The 17,980-nt window shown below is 35.8% G+C and overlaps 1 protein-coding gene across 1 annotated transcript in view; it reads right to left on the bottom strand.

Moving 5' to 3' along the window:
* Positions 1-17,980, bottom strand: part of ASCC3 (activating signal cointegrator 1 complex subunit 3) — a 252,026-nt gene that overhangs the window by 204,341 nt on the left and 29,705 nt on the right. Inside the window, exon 5 of the mRNA XM_070418020.1 lies at positions 459-579. Coding sequence (XP_070274121.1) covers positions 459-579 — 121 coding nt within the window. The remainder of the gene's footprint in view (positions 1-458; positions 580-17,980) is intronic.

Here is a 17,980-nt window from a genome sequence, read left to right as displayed (position 1 = left end):
CAAGGTACATGCCCTTGGCCGGAATCGAACCTGGGACCTTTCAGTCCACAGGCTGACGCTCTATCCACTGAGCCAAACCGCTTAGGGCACAATTCCTGTACCTTTAAACAGGTTTGAAAGTTTTCAAAATAAATAGTTGGGAAGAAATTATAACATTACTTGGCCCATACTAATGGCTATATGTATTTGCTTTTAAAAAATGTTTGTCTATTTAAATCTTCTGCTAAAAAGAAAACCTATGCCATATATAAACATAAATAGAATCTTTGCCACACCACCCTTTTTAGGGCATTGATATTTGTTTAATACACTGCCATATCTAAAATCTACTTTTAAAAGATGTTAACAGTAAATTATATAATAAACCAAAGGATATTAAAAGTATAATTATATCAAAAGGATTTGCTAACCAATGCATTTTTCCTTTAAATTAGAATCACCACTAAATTCTTTCTTACCTTGAAGAGCCTGAAACTTATAGTCATTTGAAGAATTAAGGAATCTATCCACAATTGTAATTCTGTTCTGAAGAAGCTTCTCAATAAGTTCAATTCCATCAGGTCCCAGCAGTTCAAATAGCTTAGAAGGAGGAGAAAATCACAACATGTTACCTCAAAATTCACTTTTTAAAGTTACTAATATCCTAATTCAACAGAGTCCTACTTAGAAAAAAAGCTTTAAAAAACAACAACTTAGGAAAGAAAAGTAACTTCATATTGCTAAGGAGCTTTCAACTTTATAAAGGCTATCTGCAATTATATAGTTACAGAACATGACTCAATTTTTAAAAAATAATTATGGCTTACATATAAAACTCTACATCACAGAATATCAAATATTTACACTTGTTTTTTCTTGACACAACCAAATAAAATTCTAAAATTAATTTGCTTTTTTAACATATGTTCTAGTTTTTCCAAATAGAGTACCATTTTTCTTACAACTTACTACATAACAGTTATCTTTAAAGTTAAAGAATCATCAGAATGTTTTAATCATGACATGCCAAATTTTTAGTGTTTAATGATTATTAAATTTTATTAAATTATTTTATTAACAATTAATTTTCAATGCTTATTAAATCCAAAATCTAAAGCAAGGTACTGCAAATGCTTTACGTAACTTTATAAAAAGTCTCCATGCATATCCTCCCTAATTATGCAGAGTGGCTGCCAAAGATTAAGTTGATTCCAGAGTGAGAGAATGAATTTTAGGATTCAGAGGCTTTCAATTACAAAACTCTATGAAATGACTGTTCCAAAAAGCCTACAGGTTTACTCAAGTACAGTTTGGGATATTATTTTTCTCCTATCTAGAAATGTTATACTCTAATTTTGCATGTGAAGATTTTATATTTACCTAATTCTAACTGTTCTCAGAGATTCCACACAAATAAAATCACTATTAAAAGTAGAAATTTATGTTGAGTATATATGAGACATTAAATATTTAATAAATACTTTATTCTTGCTGTTCTTTTTACTGACATTATCTACACAGAAGGCCATCCTTCTTCCATCTCGCCTCCAATCATGGAACAGCTCTTCCTCCAGGCAAAGCATCATGGAAAATACTGGGGCCCCAATCACTCTCACCCTGGCTCTCACAGCAGTGATTCCACACAAGGAGAGGCAAGCCTTCCCCACTTCCATCAAGTACTCAGCTCCTAAAGCAAGGCTGTCACTCAGACAGAAGCTTTCCATTGTCCCCTCCCTCAGCTCCAGAGTTCTGCCTCACAGATCTTGGGATGTGTTTGTGTGTGTGTGTGTGGGGGGGGGGGGGGCGGGGGAGACTAGGCCATAAAAATAAAGAAATATCTAAAACAGAAAATTAGTGGTTGTTTAAGTTGAGGGGGGGATGGAAGTGGAGGGATAGAAGCTAAAGGTTTAGAATTTTTTCTGAGGTGATAAAAATGCTCTAAAATTGACTTTGGTAAGGTTTGCAATTATCTGTGAATATACTAAAAACCATTTATTTGTGTACTTTAAATGGGTAAATTATATGGTATGTGAATTATACAGCATGTGGCAAATGTAGGTTTATAGCTGTTTGTATGAAAAATAATACAATAATTAATAATATAAGAATAAACTGTTTTGTGAACTCACTACTGTACACCTACTTTTGCTTCACCCTGTATATCAATAAGGCTATTTAAAAAAAAATACTTGTAATACATATGTACATAGTTACTTTTCCCCAAACACACTCCAAACAAATTGCAGTAGAAAATGCTCTCTACATAAAACATGAAACGTCCTTTATATCCTATCAACTATCAAAGAATGTGTTAATTCCTAAACTGAGACCATTTCTTCCATAAGAAAAAAATTCCTTTTGGCAGAGTTACCTTATACATATTCTTTGCCAGTGAAGGTTATTTAATCTGAAATTAAATGTTCACACAGGATAAATTAGAGATTCTGGTTAAAAAATTTTAGTCCACAACATGATTTTAAGATCACAGTACAAAGAGCACATTATTTATACAAAAATAACACACCTAAGACCTAGCAAAAGGGACAAGGAGGCTCTTTTGCTCTGAATAGCAGAATTTCCATAACTCCAAGATGAAGAATCCCCAGCAGAATTCTGAGATTAGCTGCCATCAGGTTAGAAGCAATCCTAAAATTATGTTTTTCCTAACATTTGCCATTTTTATCCACATTGAGAGCAGGTGCAGCTCTCGTTCAAGATTTGCACTACAAACTAATTTGGCAGTGAGAGTGACTGTAAAGGTACATCTGTCAGGATCACTGCTCTGTGTACTGACACAATTCCAGATGCAACCAAATTGAAAACATAAGGGGAGGGAAAGGAATGTGTAGGTACAGAAACAGACATCAGCTACATAGTTTTAAAGAAAGAAAAAAAAATGCAGTTTTCAAATAATACAAAGGCACATTTCATTATCCTGGCTATAAATTAAGGATATAAGATTTTAAAGGAGATACAATAGGAATAGACAGGTAACATCCTTTTCCTGATAGATGTTAAAGTCATTATCATCTATTAAGGCTTTCTAAACAGACAAAAGTTCTCAAAGTTCTTATTGTTATTATGAATTCTTTTTCATTAAATTAAATAATTAAAGTAATTTTTCATCAAATTAAAAGATGAATGGAAATAGTCCAAAAGTTAACCAACAGAATACGTTTCTGAGATGCCAGGTGAATGTAGCTTGTTAATCTCTCAGCAAAAGTAATCCCCACTTTCCACTGTATTCTGAATCATGTCATTTTTTATTGCAATTGGAAAAAAGCTATAGTGGATGCTATATTAAATATAATCATACCTCAACATAATAAAAGCCATATATGACAAACCCACAGCCAACATCATACTCAATGGACAAAAACTAACACCATTTCCCCTAAGAACAGGAACAAGACAGGGATGCCCACTCTCACCACTCCTGTTCAACATAGTACTGGAAGTACTAGCCATTGCAATTAGACAAGAAGAAGAAATAAAAGGCATCCAAATTGGAAAAGAAGAAGTAAAACTGTCCTTATTTGCAGACGACATGATATTATACAAACAAAACCCTAAAGACTCCATCAAAAACTACTAGACTTAATACATGAATTTGGCAATGTAGCAGGATACAAAATTAACCCCAAGAAATCTAAGGCATTTCTATACACCAATAGTGAACCTACAGAAAGAGAGACTAAAAAAACAATCCCATTTACCATCGCACCAAAAAAAATTAAGCTACCTAGGAATAAACTTAACTAAAGAGGTAAAAGACCTCTATTCAGAAAACTACAGGACATTGAAAAAAGAGATAGAGGAAGACATAAACAGATGGAAGAACATACCGTGCTCATGGATTGGTAGAATCATCATTAAAATGTCCATACTACCCAAAGCAATCTATAAATTCAACGCACTTCCCATTAAAATACCAACGGCATACTTCACAGACCTAAAACGAACTCTCCAAAAATTCATCTGGAATAAAAAAAGACCCCGAATAGCTGCAGCAATCCTGAGAAAGAGCAAAGTAGGTGGGATCTCAATACCAGATATCAAGCTGTATTACAAAGCCACTGTTCTCAAAACTGCCTGGTACTGGCACAAGAACAAGACATACAGATCAATGGAATAGAATAGAGAGCCCAGAATTCGACCCGAACCAATATGCTCAATTAATATTTGACAAAGGAGGCAAGAACATACAATGGAGCCAAGATAGTCTCTTCAATAAATGGTGTTGGGAAAATTGGACAGATATATGCAAGAAAATGAAACTAGACTTCCAACTTACACCATACACAAAAATAAACTCAAAATGGATAAAGGACTTAAATGTACGACAGGAAACCATAAAAATTCTAGAAGAATACAAAGGCAACAAAATCTCAGACATATGCCGAAGCAATTTCTTCATTGATACAGCTCCTAGGGCACTTGAAACTAAAGAGAAAATGAACAAATGGGACTACATCAAAATAAAAAGCTTCTGCACAGCAAAAGAAACCATCAACAAAACAACAAGAAAGCCCAGCGTGGGAAAACATATTTGCCAATGTTATATCTGATAAGGGCCTAATCTCCAAAATTTATAGGGAACTCATACAACTTAACAAAAGGAAGATAAACAATCCAATCAAAAAATGGGCAAAGGACCTAAATAGACACCTTTCAAAAGAAGACATTCAGAAAGCCAAGAGACATATGAAAACATGCTCAAAGTCACTAATCATCCGAGAGATGCAAATCAAAATAACAATGAGGTACCATCTCAGACCTGTCAGAATGGCTATCATCAACAAATCAACAAACGACAAGTGCTGGAGAGGATGTGGAGAAAAAGGAACACTCGTGCACTGCTGGTGAGAATGCAGACTGGTGCAGCCACTATGGAAGACAGTATGGTGTTTCCTCAAAAAACTAAAAATGGAACTCCCATTTGACCCTGTGATCTTACTTCTAGGAATATATCCCAAGAAACCAGAAACACCAATCAGAAAGGATATATGCACCCCTATGTTCATAGCAGCACAATTCACCATAGCTAAGATCTGGAAACAGCCTAAGTGCCCATCAGTAGATGAATGGATTAGAAAACTGTGGTACATCTACACGATGGAATACTATGCTGCTGTAAAAAAGAAGGAACTTACCATTTGCAACGGCATGGATGGAACTGGAGAGCATTATGCTAAGTGAAATCAGCCAGTCAATGAAGGAAAAATACCACATGATCTCACTCATTCATGGATACTAAAGACTATTATAAACTTATGAACAAAAATAGATACAGCCTCGAAAAGACTGTCAAACTACAGCAGGAAGGCCAGGGAGGGAGGGGGGTGGACAGGAGGCGGGGAGGGGATCAAACGAAGGACTTGTATGCATGCATATAAGCATAACCAATGGACATAAGACACTGGGGGGTAGGGGAGGCCAGGGGATTGTCAAGGGCGGGGGAAAAAAGGAGACATATGTAATACCCTTTGTAATACTTTAAGCAATAAAACAATTAAAAAATAAATATAATCATAAACCTTTAAATAATATACCAGAAAAAATTATACTATAAATCTTATGAAAATGGTATAATAAAAGATATAATGGACCTAAATAAGAAATATAAAGCTATACTCAAGGGGGGTACACAGAGATATGCTGAGGGTTTGTGAAACCACAAAATAAATAAAATACTTGGATTTTGGGTTCACTCAAATATTTAGAGGCAAAATATTTCAAAGGAAAACACAATTCTGATCATGTTAATGTCTTGTTTTAATTCTACTTCTCAGGTTAGTAAAAAAAATGTTGAATAAAATAGTATGTAATCACTCTAACAGACTTTAAAGCAGATAAAATTTCAATATTTATAAATGGTCTGTCAGTTCTATTTTTGTTTCCAATTAGTCAATGTTAAAGAATTCATTGAAAGTTAACAAACTTCCAATGGCTCTCCAAAGATCTAAAGATGAAGTACTGAACTTCAGAACATCACAAGGTGTGATTCATAAATATGGAAGTATATTCAATCAATAATAAAGTTAAACATTATTTTTAAAACAGTATTCTTTTTAATTTGCCACTTCTATGTATGTTTTAGGAGTTATAATAGTAATCTACATAATTTAAAATTAAATAACTACATTTATATCAGGGATGCATTAGCAAAAATGATTAGAAGGTAGAATAAAAAGTTTGAAGACCAATGCTTAATGTATCATTCTGTTATAAAAGTTTTTTACAATTTAACATTTTCTGATAGGGGCATGTCTTATAATCAGAATCTATATTTAATATATTTTTATGTAAATTATTAAATGAATGGTGTTTCTGAAAATTGCTGCTGCTTTATAGAATTTAAAGAAATACATTCTATGTATAATCCACTGATACCATCACTGCTCATATTTTCAAAACTTTTGCATAATTGCATTCTAAATCAGCAACCCAGTCATTACATACTTTATATTATCCCTTGTCTGTCAACTGAATTTAATAATTTAACAAATTTATGAATACTAGTATAGCAGTTTAGGGTAGGAGAATAATCGGCCAGGGCTCAAATTGTCAACCTACTGTTAACTAGGCTTTAGGACTTTAAATGTCCTTTCTGAGCCTCCATTTCTCATTTGTTCCAGGGAAATAAGAGTACATACATATCCTTTGTGGAGCTGTGATAACTAAAAAATGTATTTGACACTATGGCTTGCATATAATAAATTAACTTTAGGTATTTAATATTATCAAATAAATGAATACTAAACAAGGACATAAGAAAAGTACACAAAATACTCTGCTATCATGATAATAATAATTTCCCAGGCCAGGTATTAAGTGTTATACATATAGAGCATATATTTTACATTGTGTTGATCTGAAGAAATATTAAGTTGATCTTTGCCAAGATTTAAAAGTAATCATGACAGAATAATTCAAAGAAAACACTACAAACGTATCTAGTAATCAACTATTGCATGTAACAAATATTAACAAAATATATGTGATATGCATATTTACTTGAGCACTTTTTTCCAAGGAAGTGTGCTCATGATTATTATATATATATATATATATATATATATATATGGATATATTCTAATTTCTGATGGTAAATTATTCTTGATTCAATGTTGAAGTAAAATAAAATATATCCTGGCACTCTGTAAAAAGCAGCAATAGATTTGAAACAACTTCTCCATCTAAAACTTTATTCATTTGTTAGATCACAGCTTCCAAGTTAACCTTCCTGCCCACCATCACTATGTCTCCAATCTGTTCTGTACTAGGACCTACTAATCTTCCTCATTGTCAGTTTTCACATACACCTTCCCTAGAAATTACAATGGGGTCATCTAAGCTCAGTTTGGAAGGGACGTTCGAGAACACCTAAACAAAGCTCTCATAAGAGAAATAATTACTGCAAGAGGAGGGCAGACTAACAGGACAGTTGAAAACTTAAGCCTGGAGACAAAAAGAACTAAGTTTAGTGACAATAACTAATTATATGGCTCTGCGCAACTTTCTTGAGCAATCTGAGCCTGACCTATCTCGTCTGTTAAAAGAAATTAGTTTAGTGTCTGACAACAAGTACTTAATAAATACTGCTGTTACTGACAAATTTTTTCGACTAATGACCATCCAACATACTTCTGCCAGCAGGAAATCTTATAAGGCAGTTCATGCCACTGCTAGACAATGTTAATTATAAAATAAAATAAAAAAAACAACTGTCCTCATATTGAGCCCAAACTGTCTCCCTGTAGCTTTCACCTATCACTCTACTGTGCCCTCTGGGGTTACAGAGAATGACCTACAAGACAACCTTTCAAATATCTGAAGATAAGGCAAAGTAGTAGCCACACTTCATGCACAAGTTCCTTTTCCCCAGGTAAACACACATAAATTCCTTATTAGTCATATAACTTGATTTCTGGATGATTCTCCAACCAGGCTCCTTCAGAAAACCTTTTACTGAGCCTCTTAAAAACTGGCATCCCAAACAAAACATATTTTAAATATAATTTGATCAGATCAGGTGACTAAGACTAAAACAACTTTGGACTAGATGGTGAACTTTTCTGAACTTAGCATAAATGGTAACAACATCATACTGTTGGATCAAACTGAATATGCAACTAAATAAAAACATTTGGGTTTAGGTTTGTTCCACAGGAATTCAAAGTTAGCCAAAATTCCCATATTCTGTACTTTGTGTAAATTTTGAGCCCAGAATTTCAAATGAATCCCTTATTAGATTCACTTTCTTCCTGTTTCTTCTTCCAGTTTTTTAAGAGCTATCTAAATCCAGACTCTGGCATCCATCACGTCAGTAAACATTATCAATGTTGAATCTGTCCTGAACACAGCTCAATGACTATGTCTTCATGCAAATTACTGATTTAAGTACTGAGGACAGGACAAAAGTGAAAAAATTGCAGCAAAAAAGTGAAGACTTGACCCCAAAATGGCAATAAACCTATACTTAGGGACAAGTTTTTCAATCAACTGTTAACTCCATCTCTGTATTAATCACCAGTGGAAGGTTCTCTATCTTGTTTGTCCAATTTAGATACTTCCTTGTTTAACATTATAGCCACTAGCCACATGAAGCTATTTATGTTCTCAGTAATTGCAATTATACAAAGTTGAAAGTACAGTTCCTCAGTTATATTAGCCACATTTCCAGAGGATCAATAGCCACATGTGGCTACTGGCTGCCATGTTGGAGAGCAAACAATATCTCAATCATTGTCAAAAGACAACACTGTTCTAGAAGATATTTTGTTTTTACTCTAAAATGCTCTGCTGAGATCTAGACACAATATGTTTACATGGCATAATTTATGTCTAGTTTTATCATTCTATCAAATTAGATTTTTTAAAGCCTGTAATTTTATATTGAAGTTCACTCCTTGTGTTGTACATTCTACAGGTTTTGGCAAATGTATGACTATCACATGTATCCATCATTATAGGATCATACAGAATAGATTCACTGCCCTAAAAAAATCCCGTGTGTTCCACCAATTCATTCCTTTCTCCTTTCTTTCCTACCCCTGGCAACCAATTATCTTTTTACTGTTTCCATGGTTTTGTCCTTTCCAGAATACCATACAGTTGGAATTATAAAGTAATGAAGCCTTTTCAGATTGGCTTTTTTCACTTCGCAGTACTCACATTCCCTCCAAGTAGCTTGATGCCTCATTTCCTTTTATCACAGAATAATATTCCATTATATGGTTATACCGCCATATGTTTATTCATCCCCCCTCCTCCTATTGAAAGGTATCTTGACTGCTTCCAAGTTTGGGCAATTTATGTCTTCATTTTCTTATTTCTTTAAATTATGCTCTTTACACATATTATCATATCCATAAAAAATGGAAACAAGTCCTATTCAGAGACATGCTGAAAGAATATTACTAACTTGTATACTTATTTTCCTTATTTTTCCAATCTTTCTATAATAATACATATTGCTTAATCAGAAAATATTTTATTTCATTTTTAAATAATACAAACCAGCTTCTAATTGACCATTTTTTCACATTTTGTCTATTAAGTACATAAAGCATCATTAACTTAGTAAACAAAATAGTTTTTCACACATTTATCAGATTTAGAGTAAACACCAGAGATTATATAAACAAAAAAAATCTCTTATCATGTAGACAAACCAGCTAATAACTAAAGTACAAAGGCCAATGATCAGACAATTTAAACTTAATTTTCTCTATCAAATCTTATTTTTCAAAGGAAAAGACTTTTTTTTTATCAAACACAATTTAACCACATGGGAATCACTCTAACATAAAACATCTTCTAAATGAAAAATTATTTTAGTGTAATAATATTAATAATTCTTATTTCATAAAAGCAATAAAAGTGAATGTTTTAACTATCTAGTCACTTGAATTAATGAGAAAATTCCCTAGCCTAATATCTAACTGAAACTAAGAGGAATGGAGATGCAATAAGTGCAGGGTGCTCATTAGAAGACATCATTTTGAACTAAGACAGTTACGAAAAGGAATAGCAGCCTACGCATAAAAATTAAAAACTTGCTTGAGCATCTAAATGGCCAGATTTGTCAAATGGAGCAAGTGGGTGAGATATTTATATTCTAAGTAAGCTAATTTCTTTGTATATCAAAAGAAAATAAACATCTTTCAGATAAAGAAACACCCATAGCTCCTCATTACACATTTAATATTTGCATGAGAATTATTTATTACATTTCATGGTAGACTGATAATATATAAGCAGTAATGTTTAATCTTTTTCCTTATTGGCAAAGACAATAAAAAAATACAGCATTTATTATGGAATTTTTCTATTTGGGGGATTTGAAATGAACTAAACTCTACCTACACAGAAATTTCTACACAGAAATTCAATCCTCAAAAATATTATATTGTACATCACTCTTTCTGGGTATCAGCTGATGTATAAAATGCATAAGGAACTAAGTTATGAAAACCATTACTCATATAAAACTGAAGACAGGATTAAAAGTACAAAAATAAAGCAAAACATAAGGCTTAACAATAATATAATGAGTTCCTGGTTTGGTGGTGTTTTTTTCCATAGTCATCAAAATACTTGTAAAGGCTATAGTTAAGTTATTTTTATTGGAAAATAGTTAATTTTCCATTACCTTGAGGAAACTTATTAGTTTAATTTTAACCCTAAGTAGAAAGAATAGTTGAGTAAGTGTGTATTGATCACTATTGTGAAGTATAATTGGCATATACATTCTACATACTAAATTTATTTATTTTACTATTTTCTAGTTTTAGCTAAACCCTTAAACAGTTTATCACAATAAAAAATATGATAATCCTATAAGGATAATAAGAGCCATTTCTTTTAAAAACAACAACACTAAAATTTATATTTTACTTTTACACATCTTAAAATTTCCTTGAAAAACCTCTTTCCTTTTATGCTTTAGATAGGAAGGGAGGATGTCTTCTTAAAAAACAAGTATTAGAGATTAAGATGAAGAAGAAAAGATGGCACAAAATTTATGCTTAATAAACTTCCTCTAGTACAACAGAAAAAGAAAAAATCTAACAGACACTTCAAACTTCAAATAAGACAAATACTATGTCCCTGGACCAGAAATTAAGCAAACTAGGCAAAGCACTGAATGGGATTAAAGTGACAAGCTGGGCTCCAGCTCTGGACAACAAGACCAGGTACTGGGCTACTGTGTGGTAATCTAGATGGAAACTGCTCCTTACAATTGTGAAGCTCCAGCTAGGCTTAGTTGGAAACCAGGGTATGGACATAGAGCTCCACTGTTCATGAGAAGGGGCTGAAAAGAATGACACTTGGGCCCACGGTTGCATGGGAATCTAAGACAGGGAGACGAAACAATTTGGTTGAAAAAAAGCCAGAAATCAACATAAAATTAAAATTATAAAACTTATGAAGAAATCTTACACTAAAAATGATGGTTGATAAAATCAATAAGGGAACACAAGTTCCCTCCAGAAAATAGTAATAAGGAACGATGTGACAGAAGACTTTAAAATAAGTAATACTATGAAGCTCAAACAAAGCAGTTGCTTCCATTAAAATAATTTAGGAAACAAAAGAAGGTATATGGGAACACTATACTTTCTATTAAATGTTCCTGTAAACATAAAACTGCTCTAAAAAGTCTACTAATTTTATTATTTACTTTTTTTGTTGTTGTTAATCCTCACCAAGGATATTTCTCCATTGATTTTTAGAGAGAGTGGAAGGGAGAAGAGACACAGAGAGAGAAACATCAATGGGAGAGAGACACATTGATTGGTTGCCTACTGCACACGCCCTGACCAAGGCCTGGGATCCAGGTATGTGCCCTTGACCCAAATTAAACCCGGGACCCTTCAGTCAGTGGCCCAACGCTCTATCTACTGAATCAAACCAGTTAGGGCAAGAGTCTATTAATTTTAAAAAGACGGTATACGATTCAAGAAAAAAAAAGGACAAAGCTACTGTCAATCACAAAAATTATTCTCTTACTATTGATAAACTTGTGCAAAGTTGAAGGATTATCCACTTGTGTTTTAAACAAATACTATCTAGCAAACTGCCTTATATATAAGTAATAATCAATATGGGGTTGCTGTCTGTCAGCATTAATTTCTGGGTCAAAAAACACATAGTTTTTGGAATATCTCATTGCGATCTATTTTATTTTTCAGACCCAATTAATATTCTTGAGGTCACTTTATTGTATATTTTTAGAATATTTCAAATATTATCATGATTATTATCTACACTAATAAAAGAAAAACATGATAATTAGCGTATGACCGCTACCCTTCCCATTGGCTAATCAGCATATCCTTATGCAAATCAACTGCCAACTAAGATGGCGGTTAACCGCCAACAAAAATGGCGGCTAATTTGCATACGGGAGACGAAAGGGGAAGGACTGAAAAATGGTGATCAGCAACCCAGGCGGCAGGTAAGAGCTAGGGGGTGGGCAAAGGCCGCCTTCCCCCACCCCCCAGCCGGTGATCGTTATTGGAAAACCGGGTGGCAACCCCGGACCCCACCGGGGCCGGGGTTGCCGGCTGGCCTGCACCCATGATCGCCATGGCATCGGAGGGCGGGAGGGCCCGGGCGCAGGCCAGGCGGCAACCCCAGTCCCAGTGGGGTCCGGGGTTGCCGCCTGGCCTGCGCCCGGGCCCTCCCGCCCTCCGCAGCGGGGGACCTGTACCCAGCAGTGACTGTAGAGGGAGAGGCCTGTACCCATGTTCTTTGTTCTGCGTGTCAAAGACCTGCAGCCCCAAGCCCCACCATCAAGGTGCTGGGGCTGCTGGGGGTATCAGAGACACAAACATGCAGGCGCGGCACCCAGCAGACCCAAGGCCTTCATGGCAGCACTAAGGAGCAGCAAGCCGAATGGTAGGAAGCAGCAAGCAGGTGGGCAGTAACGAGGGAGGGGTCCCGGACTGCAAGAGGGCACATGCTGGGCTAACGGACCCCCACCCATCCCCAGTGCACGAATTTCGTGCACCAGGCCTCTAGTTAATAGCATAAGAAAGCAAGCAAATAGTTGTAAACAGATTAAAATGTTAAAGGAGAAACCTATTTCCAATGTGAGAGAAATGCATCTCTTATAACTGGATGTATCTTGAAAGCCATTAGGCTTGTCCCAATCTCTTATATATCTAAAGGTTGTAAAACTGTCAGATGTCTTATTTTAAAACTAATACGTGCTACATAAAGAAAAGCTAAAACAGGTGGGAAAAAAGTAAAGACCAGAGCAACAAAACCACAAGCCAATTCTCTGAGTACAAAACAAAGCATTCCTCTAGCAAAAATAAAAAATCCTAGAGAAAAGGCAGATAGAAAGCAGCAACATAAACTAAAATCGAGTTTAATTTTTTAAATAAGGAGAAATTATAAATATCTGTACAGCTAAAAACTTGAGTACTTAGATGAAATGGCTAACTTCACAGAAAAATGTAATTGACAAACTTGATTTAAGAAGAAATATAAAATCTGACTAAACCAGCATCTACTGGAAAATTTGAATTGATGATCAAAGTCTCCTCCAAAAAGACAACTGGCCCGACAGTTTTCAAAGCATAGTAGTATCAAACTTTCATGAAAGAGATAGTCACTTTCTTATTGAAATATTTGAAAATAACAAGAGAAAAGGAAAAAGCTCCAGAAGTTTATTATATGAAGCTGGAATAACCGTAGGTATTAAAACAGGATGATTGAAAAATTCTCTATTCAGGCTGGGATTCTCAAGAAAAAGAGGAGACATTCTGATTCTCATAAATTTAACTAAAGACAATACATGTATTTCTTTTTTTTAATTACAGGAGGTATACATGTAGCACTTCTACTATATATCTATATATATAAAACCCTAATGTGCAAATAGACTGAACGGCAGAACAACCGAACAACCGGTCCCTATGGCATGACTGACCACCAGGGGGCGGGTTCAGAATATGGCGGGCGTTGGCTACGGCAGGATGGTGGAGCAGGTGAGCAAGGGCACCAGACCAAGGAGGGGCATTGGTTGCTGTCATTGGGGCGAGCCTCTGGTGGTTACTGAAAATTCTTTGCTCCCGTGCACCGCAGTCCCACCTGGCACTCTCACCTGCTGCCAGCGGCCGGCCCCGCTCGAACCTGCTGCCGGTGCCGGAGCCACTGCTTGCACCTGCTGCCAACACCGGGTGCCAACCCCGAATACTCGGCACCGTTAGCAGGTGCAAGCTGTGGCTGCCAGCCCCGATCGTCCCTCAGGGCTTCTCCACCTCCCTGTTCCTGAGGGGCAACTGGGGCTGGCAGCCGCTGCTCGCACCCACTGCTGGCAACGGCCCCGATTGCACTCGCTGCCAGCGCCAGAGCCACTGCTCACACCCACTGCCTGCACTGGCCCCGCTCACACCCACTGCTGGCCCCAATCGCCCCTGAGGGCTTCTCCACCTCCTCCTGCTTCCTGAGGGGCAATAGGGGCAGCAGCTGCCACTCGCACCTGCTGCTGGCGCAGGGCCCAAACACTCGGCACTGTCAGCGGGTACAAGCGGGGCCAGGGCCGGCGCTGCCAGCGCATGGGAGCAGCGGCAGTGGCAAGAGCGCGGCTGCTGGCAGACAGGGGACCGGGAGCCATGGTGGGAAGGGCTGGGTGGGGGCGCGGAGGATGGGCCGAGGCCTGCCCCAGTGCCCACTGCAGCCTTGCAGCCCACAGTTCCTTTCAAAGTGCAAGAATTCGTGCACTGGGCCCCTGTTATGTAATAAATGGTATACATTATACATTGCGGTAAGCCTATGCTTACTATATTCAATTTAGGGAATGTCTTCCTTTGAGATAATAAGCAATTTTAGACTTGCATGTGAAATTAAAATGATATATGTATTAAAAACTAAGAACAATGAAGTACAGTCAGAGAAAACATTTAAAACTGAATAACTTTGAAAAGGTTTCGAATTAATAATCCACGTTGAACTGAGTACTAAAATAAAGCAGAGTATATTATTTATAACATTATAAATTATTCTTAGTTTGGTTTGTGGCATAATAAGTTACTAATATTCATACATTCCAAAATAAAATCTTAAACAACATAAAAATATGACCATGAAAATGAGGACACCACTTATTTAGCATTTTTCTCTCAAGAAAAATGTGCTAAGCAAATCTGTTTTTGCATTACCGATAAATTATATTTTCATAATAATTAATGCTCATTATTTATAGGTACTTAATCTAACACAATAATGTAACAAAGCTAAAATCAAGGTCACATACAACCTAATTAAAACTATTTGGAATGTGAACACTATTTATGCCCCACATACTATAATTAATTATGTGTATAGTAACTAAGGTTACAGCTAGGTATGACTATATGTATACTTAAAAGCTTACTTTCCATTTTCATATACATAACAAATTGACACCTCCCTTGATTCATAGAAAGAAGATATGCTGATTTTAATTGCCTTAGAGAAAACAAATTTACAGCTATCGTATACATGTATGTATGTGTGTATGTGCACATGAAGATGAACAAAATTAATGCATCAAATTTTAAATATTCAAATGCATGCTTACAGCAATTTCTAAATCTAATAATCAGACTAACATGTTTACAAAATGATCATTAAGACATTATCCAAAGTATTTTTTATCTCAAATACTATTAAAACACAGAAATGTATCCTTTATTTTACTAATATGCTTAATTTTATTTCTTTCTCATATCAATTTATTACAGATATCTCTCAATATATGCAACCCATGTGTTCCTCCAAATTAGTCATAACAACACTCATTATATGAAATGCAATTTTCTTGCCCATTTCTCTTTTAAATGTATGTATGAAAGTTTTAAGAGGAGGAGACTTAAAAAACAAGATAACGGGCCTGTGTTGGTTAAACTTTGTTAAATTACCTTTTAGTCTCCCAGAACCTAAGACTACCTGACACACACAATAGAATGAATAAATGAATAAATGAATGCCAAAAGAGAAGACTAAGACAAAGTGTATAAATTTGGCAACATGTCTTACTCTTTGAGCAACCATTCCATTTAAGAGAAAAATATTTTGGAATCTATTATTGCCACAAATTAGAAACAGCAAGTAATTTTTAATCCTCGTTTTGAGTTTAACTCAACATATTAATAATATCTTTACCTTTCCCCCATAGCTTAAGTAAGTCATCAAAATCCAATTCTCTACAAATTCCAACAAAATAATCAGTCGGCAAATACAAATAAACCTTCAATAAAAGATCTCATTACTTACCCAAAGTACTCCTTCTATTTAACAAACTTTGAAAATTAAAAAGGTTTAACAAGCTGAGAGCTGTCCTACACCTTCTACCCTGAGGTCCTAGTGATAATCCTTGGGCCATCCATCTTACACATACAGCTCCTCAAATATCATGTCCATTCTCCTATCCCACCATAGCTTTCTCTTGGAAAGTATAACCAAATACATTTTTCTCAAGTGCTCATCATAAGACATTATTTCAATTTCCTTTACCAACCAACCTGATCACTCTCCTCTAGACCTTCAGTAGGATTCTATCTCCCTTAAAGTGTAGTGACCAGGTACAGCTTAAAGAGTTGAACTGAATTTTCATCACCCATGTATAAGGTTACTTTTTTAATAATAAAATTTTATTATTTGGTAGATACATAACACTACTTACAATAGGTAATACATATGGAATATTTGTACATACCAGATGTTAGGCACTATTCTAGAACTTCAAGAGCTTTATGTCATACTAGAGGCCCAGTGCACAAAAATTTGTGCACTCGGGGGGGGAGGGGGTCCCTCAGCCCGGCCTGCACCCATTCACAGTCCAGGACCCCTTGGGGGATGTCCACCTGTTGACTTAGGCCCACTCCCCGGGGGATCAGGCCTAAGCTTGCAGTCAGACATCCTTCTGGCAGCCAGGGAGCCCTCGGGGGATGTCCAACTAAAGGCTTAGGCCCCCAAGGGATCAGGTCTAAACTGTTAGTTGGACATTCTTAGTGCTGCCACGGAGGTGGGAGAGGCTCCTGCCACCACCTCTGCACTAGCCAACCATGAGCCAACTTCTGGCTGAGTGGCACTCCCCGTATGGAAGTGCACTGACCACCAGGGGGCAGCTCCTGCATTGAGCGTCTGCCCTCTGGTGGCCAGTGCGCATCATAGCAACCGGTCATTCTGCCGTTCAATGTGCATATTAGCCTTTTATTATTATTATATAGGATGTCCCTATTTCCCCATCTTGCCCCCTCTATCTAGCTCTTGCCCCCCACTTCTCTCTGGTCATCACCAGACTGTTGTCTGTGTCCATGGGTTGTGCATATATTTTCTTTGGCTAATCCCTTCTTTAAATTCACTTCTTGAAATTTTTATTTTCAGGTAAGTGCTTATAACTGCACTATTATATATTTTCTATTATATAATTTAGAATTAAGATATTTTTTAATTGAACCCTTGTAAATTTTAGCACAATTTAATAAATTATGCTAGAAGCAATTAGGAGATTTTTCATGTAATGCAGATACATTTCAATTAATATTTTATTAATTTTTAATTTTTTAATATTTTAATTTGAAATAATCTCATACATGTAAAAAAACTATAAAATACTACAGCATATTATATGTACCCTTCACCCAATTTCTTAGGTGTTAATAATTTAAACATAACCATTACACAACTAACAAAATTTGGAATGTATTTTTCTTATAATCTCTTTAAGGTTACTTAATCCATTTACTTTGTTTTTGTTAATCTTCACCCAAGGATATTTTTCCATTGAATTTTAGAGAGAGTGAAGGGAAAGGGAGAGACACATTGATTCGTTGCCTCCTGCACATGCTTTGATAGGGACTGGGGATCAAGCCAGCAACTGAGGTACATGCCCTTGACTGGAATCGAACCTGGGACCCTTCAGTCCACAGGCTAATGCTCTATCCACTGAGCAAAACAGGCTGCAGCTTAATTCATTTACTTTTAATCTATATGTGTC

This window comes from Myotis yumanensis, unplaced genomic scaffold (assembly GCF_028538775.1).
Source record: "Myotis yumanensis isolate MYYU_CA2020_CCGP unplaced genomic scaffold, mMyoYum1.0.hap1 SCAF_6, whole genome shotgun sequence".
Taxonomy (NCBI): Eukaryota; Metazoa; Chordata; class Mammalia; order Chiroptera; family Vespertilionidae; genus Myotis; species Myotis yumanensis.
The sequence above is the reverse complement of the archived record's forward strand: the minus strand, read 5'-3'. Positions and strand labels throughout refer to the sequence as shown.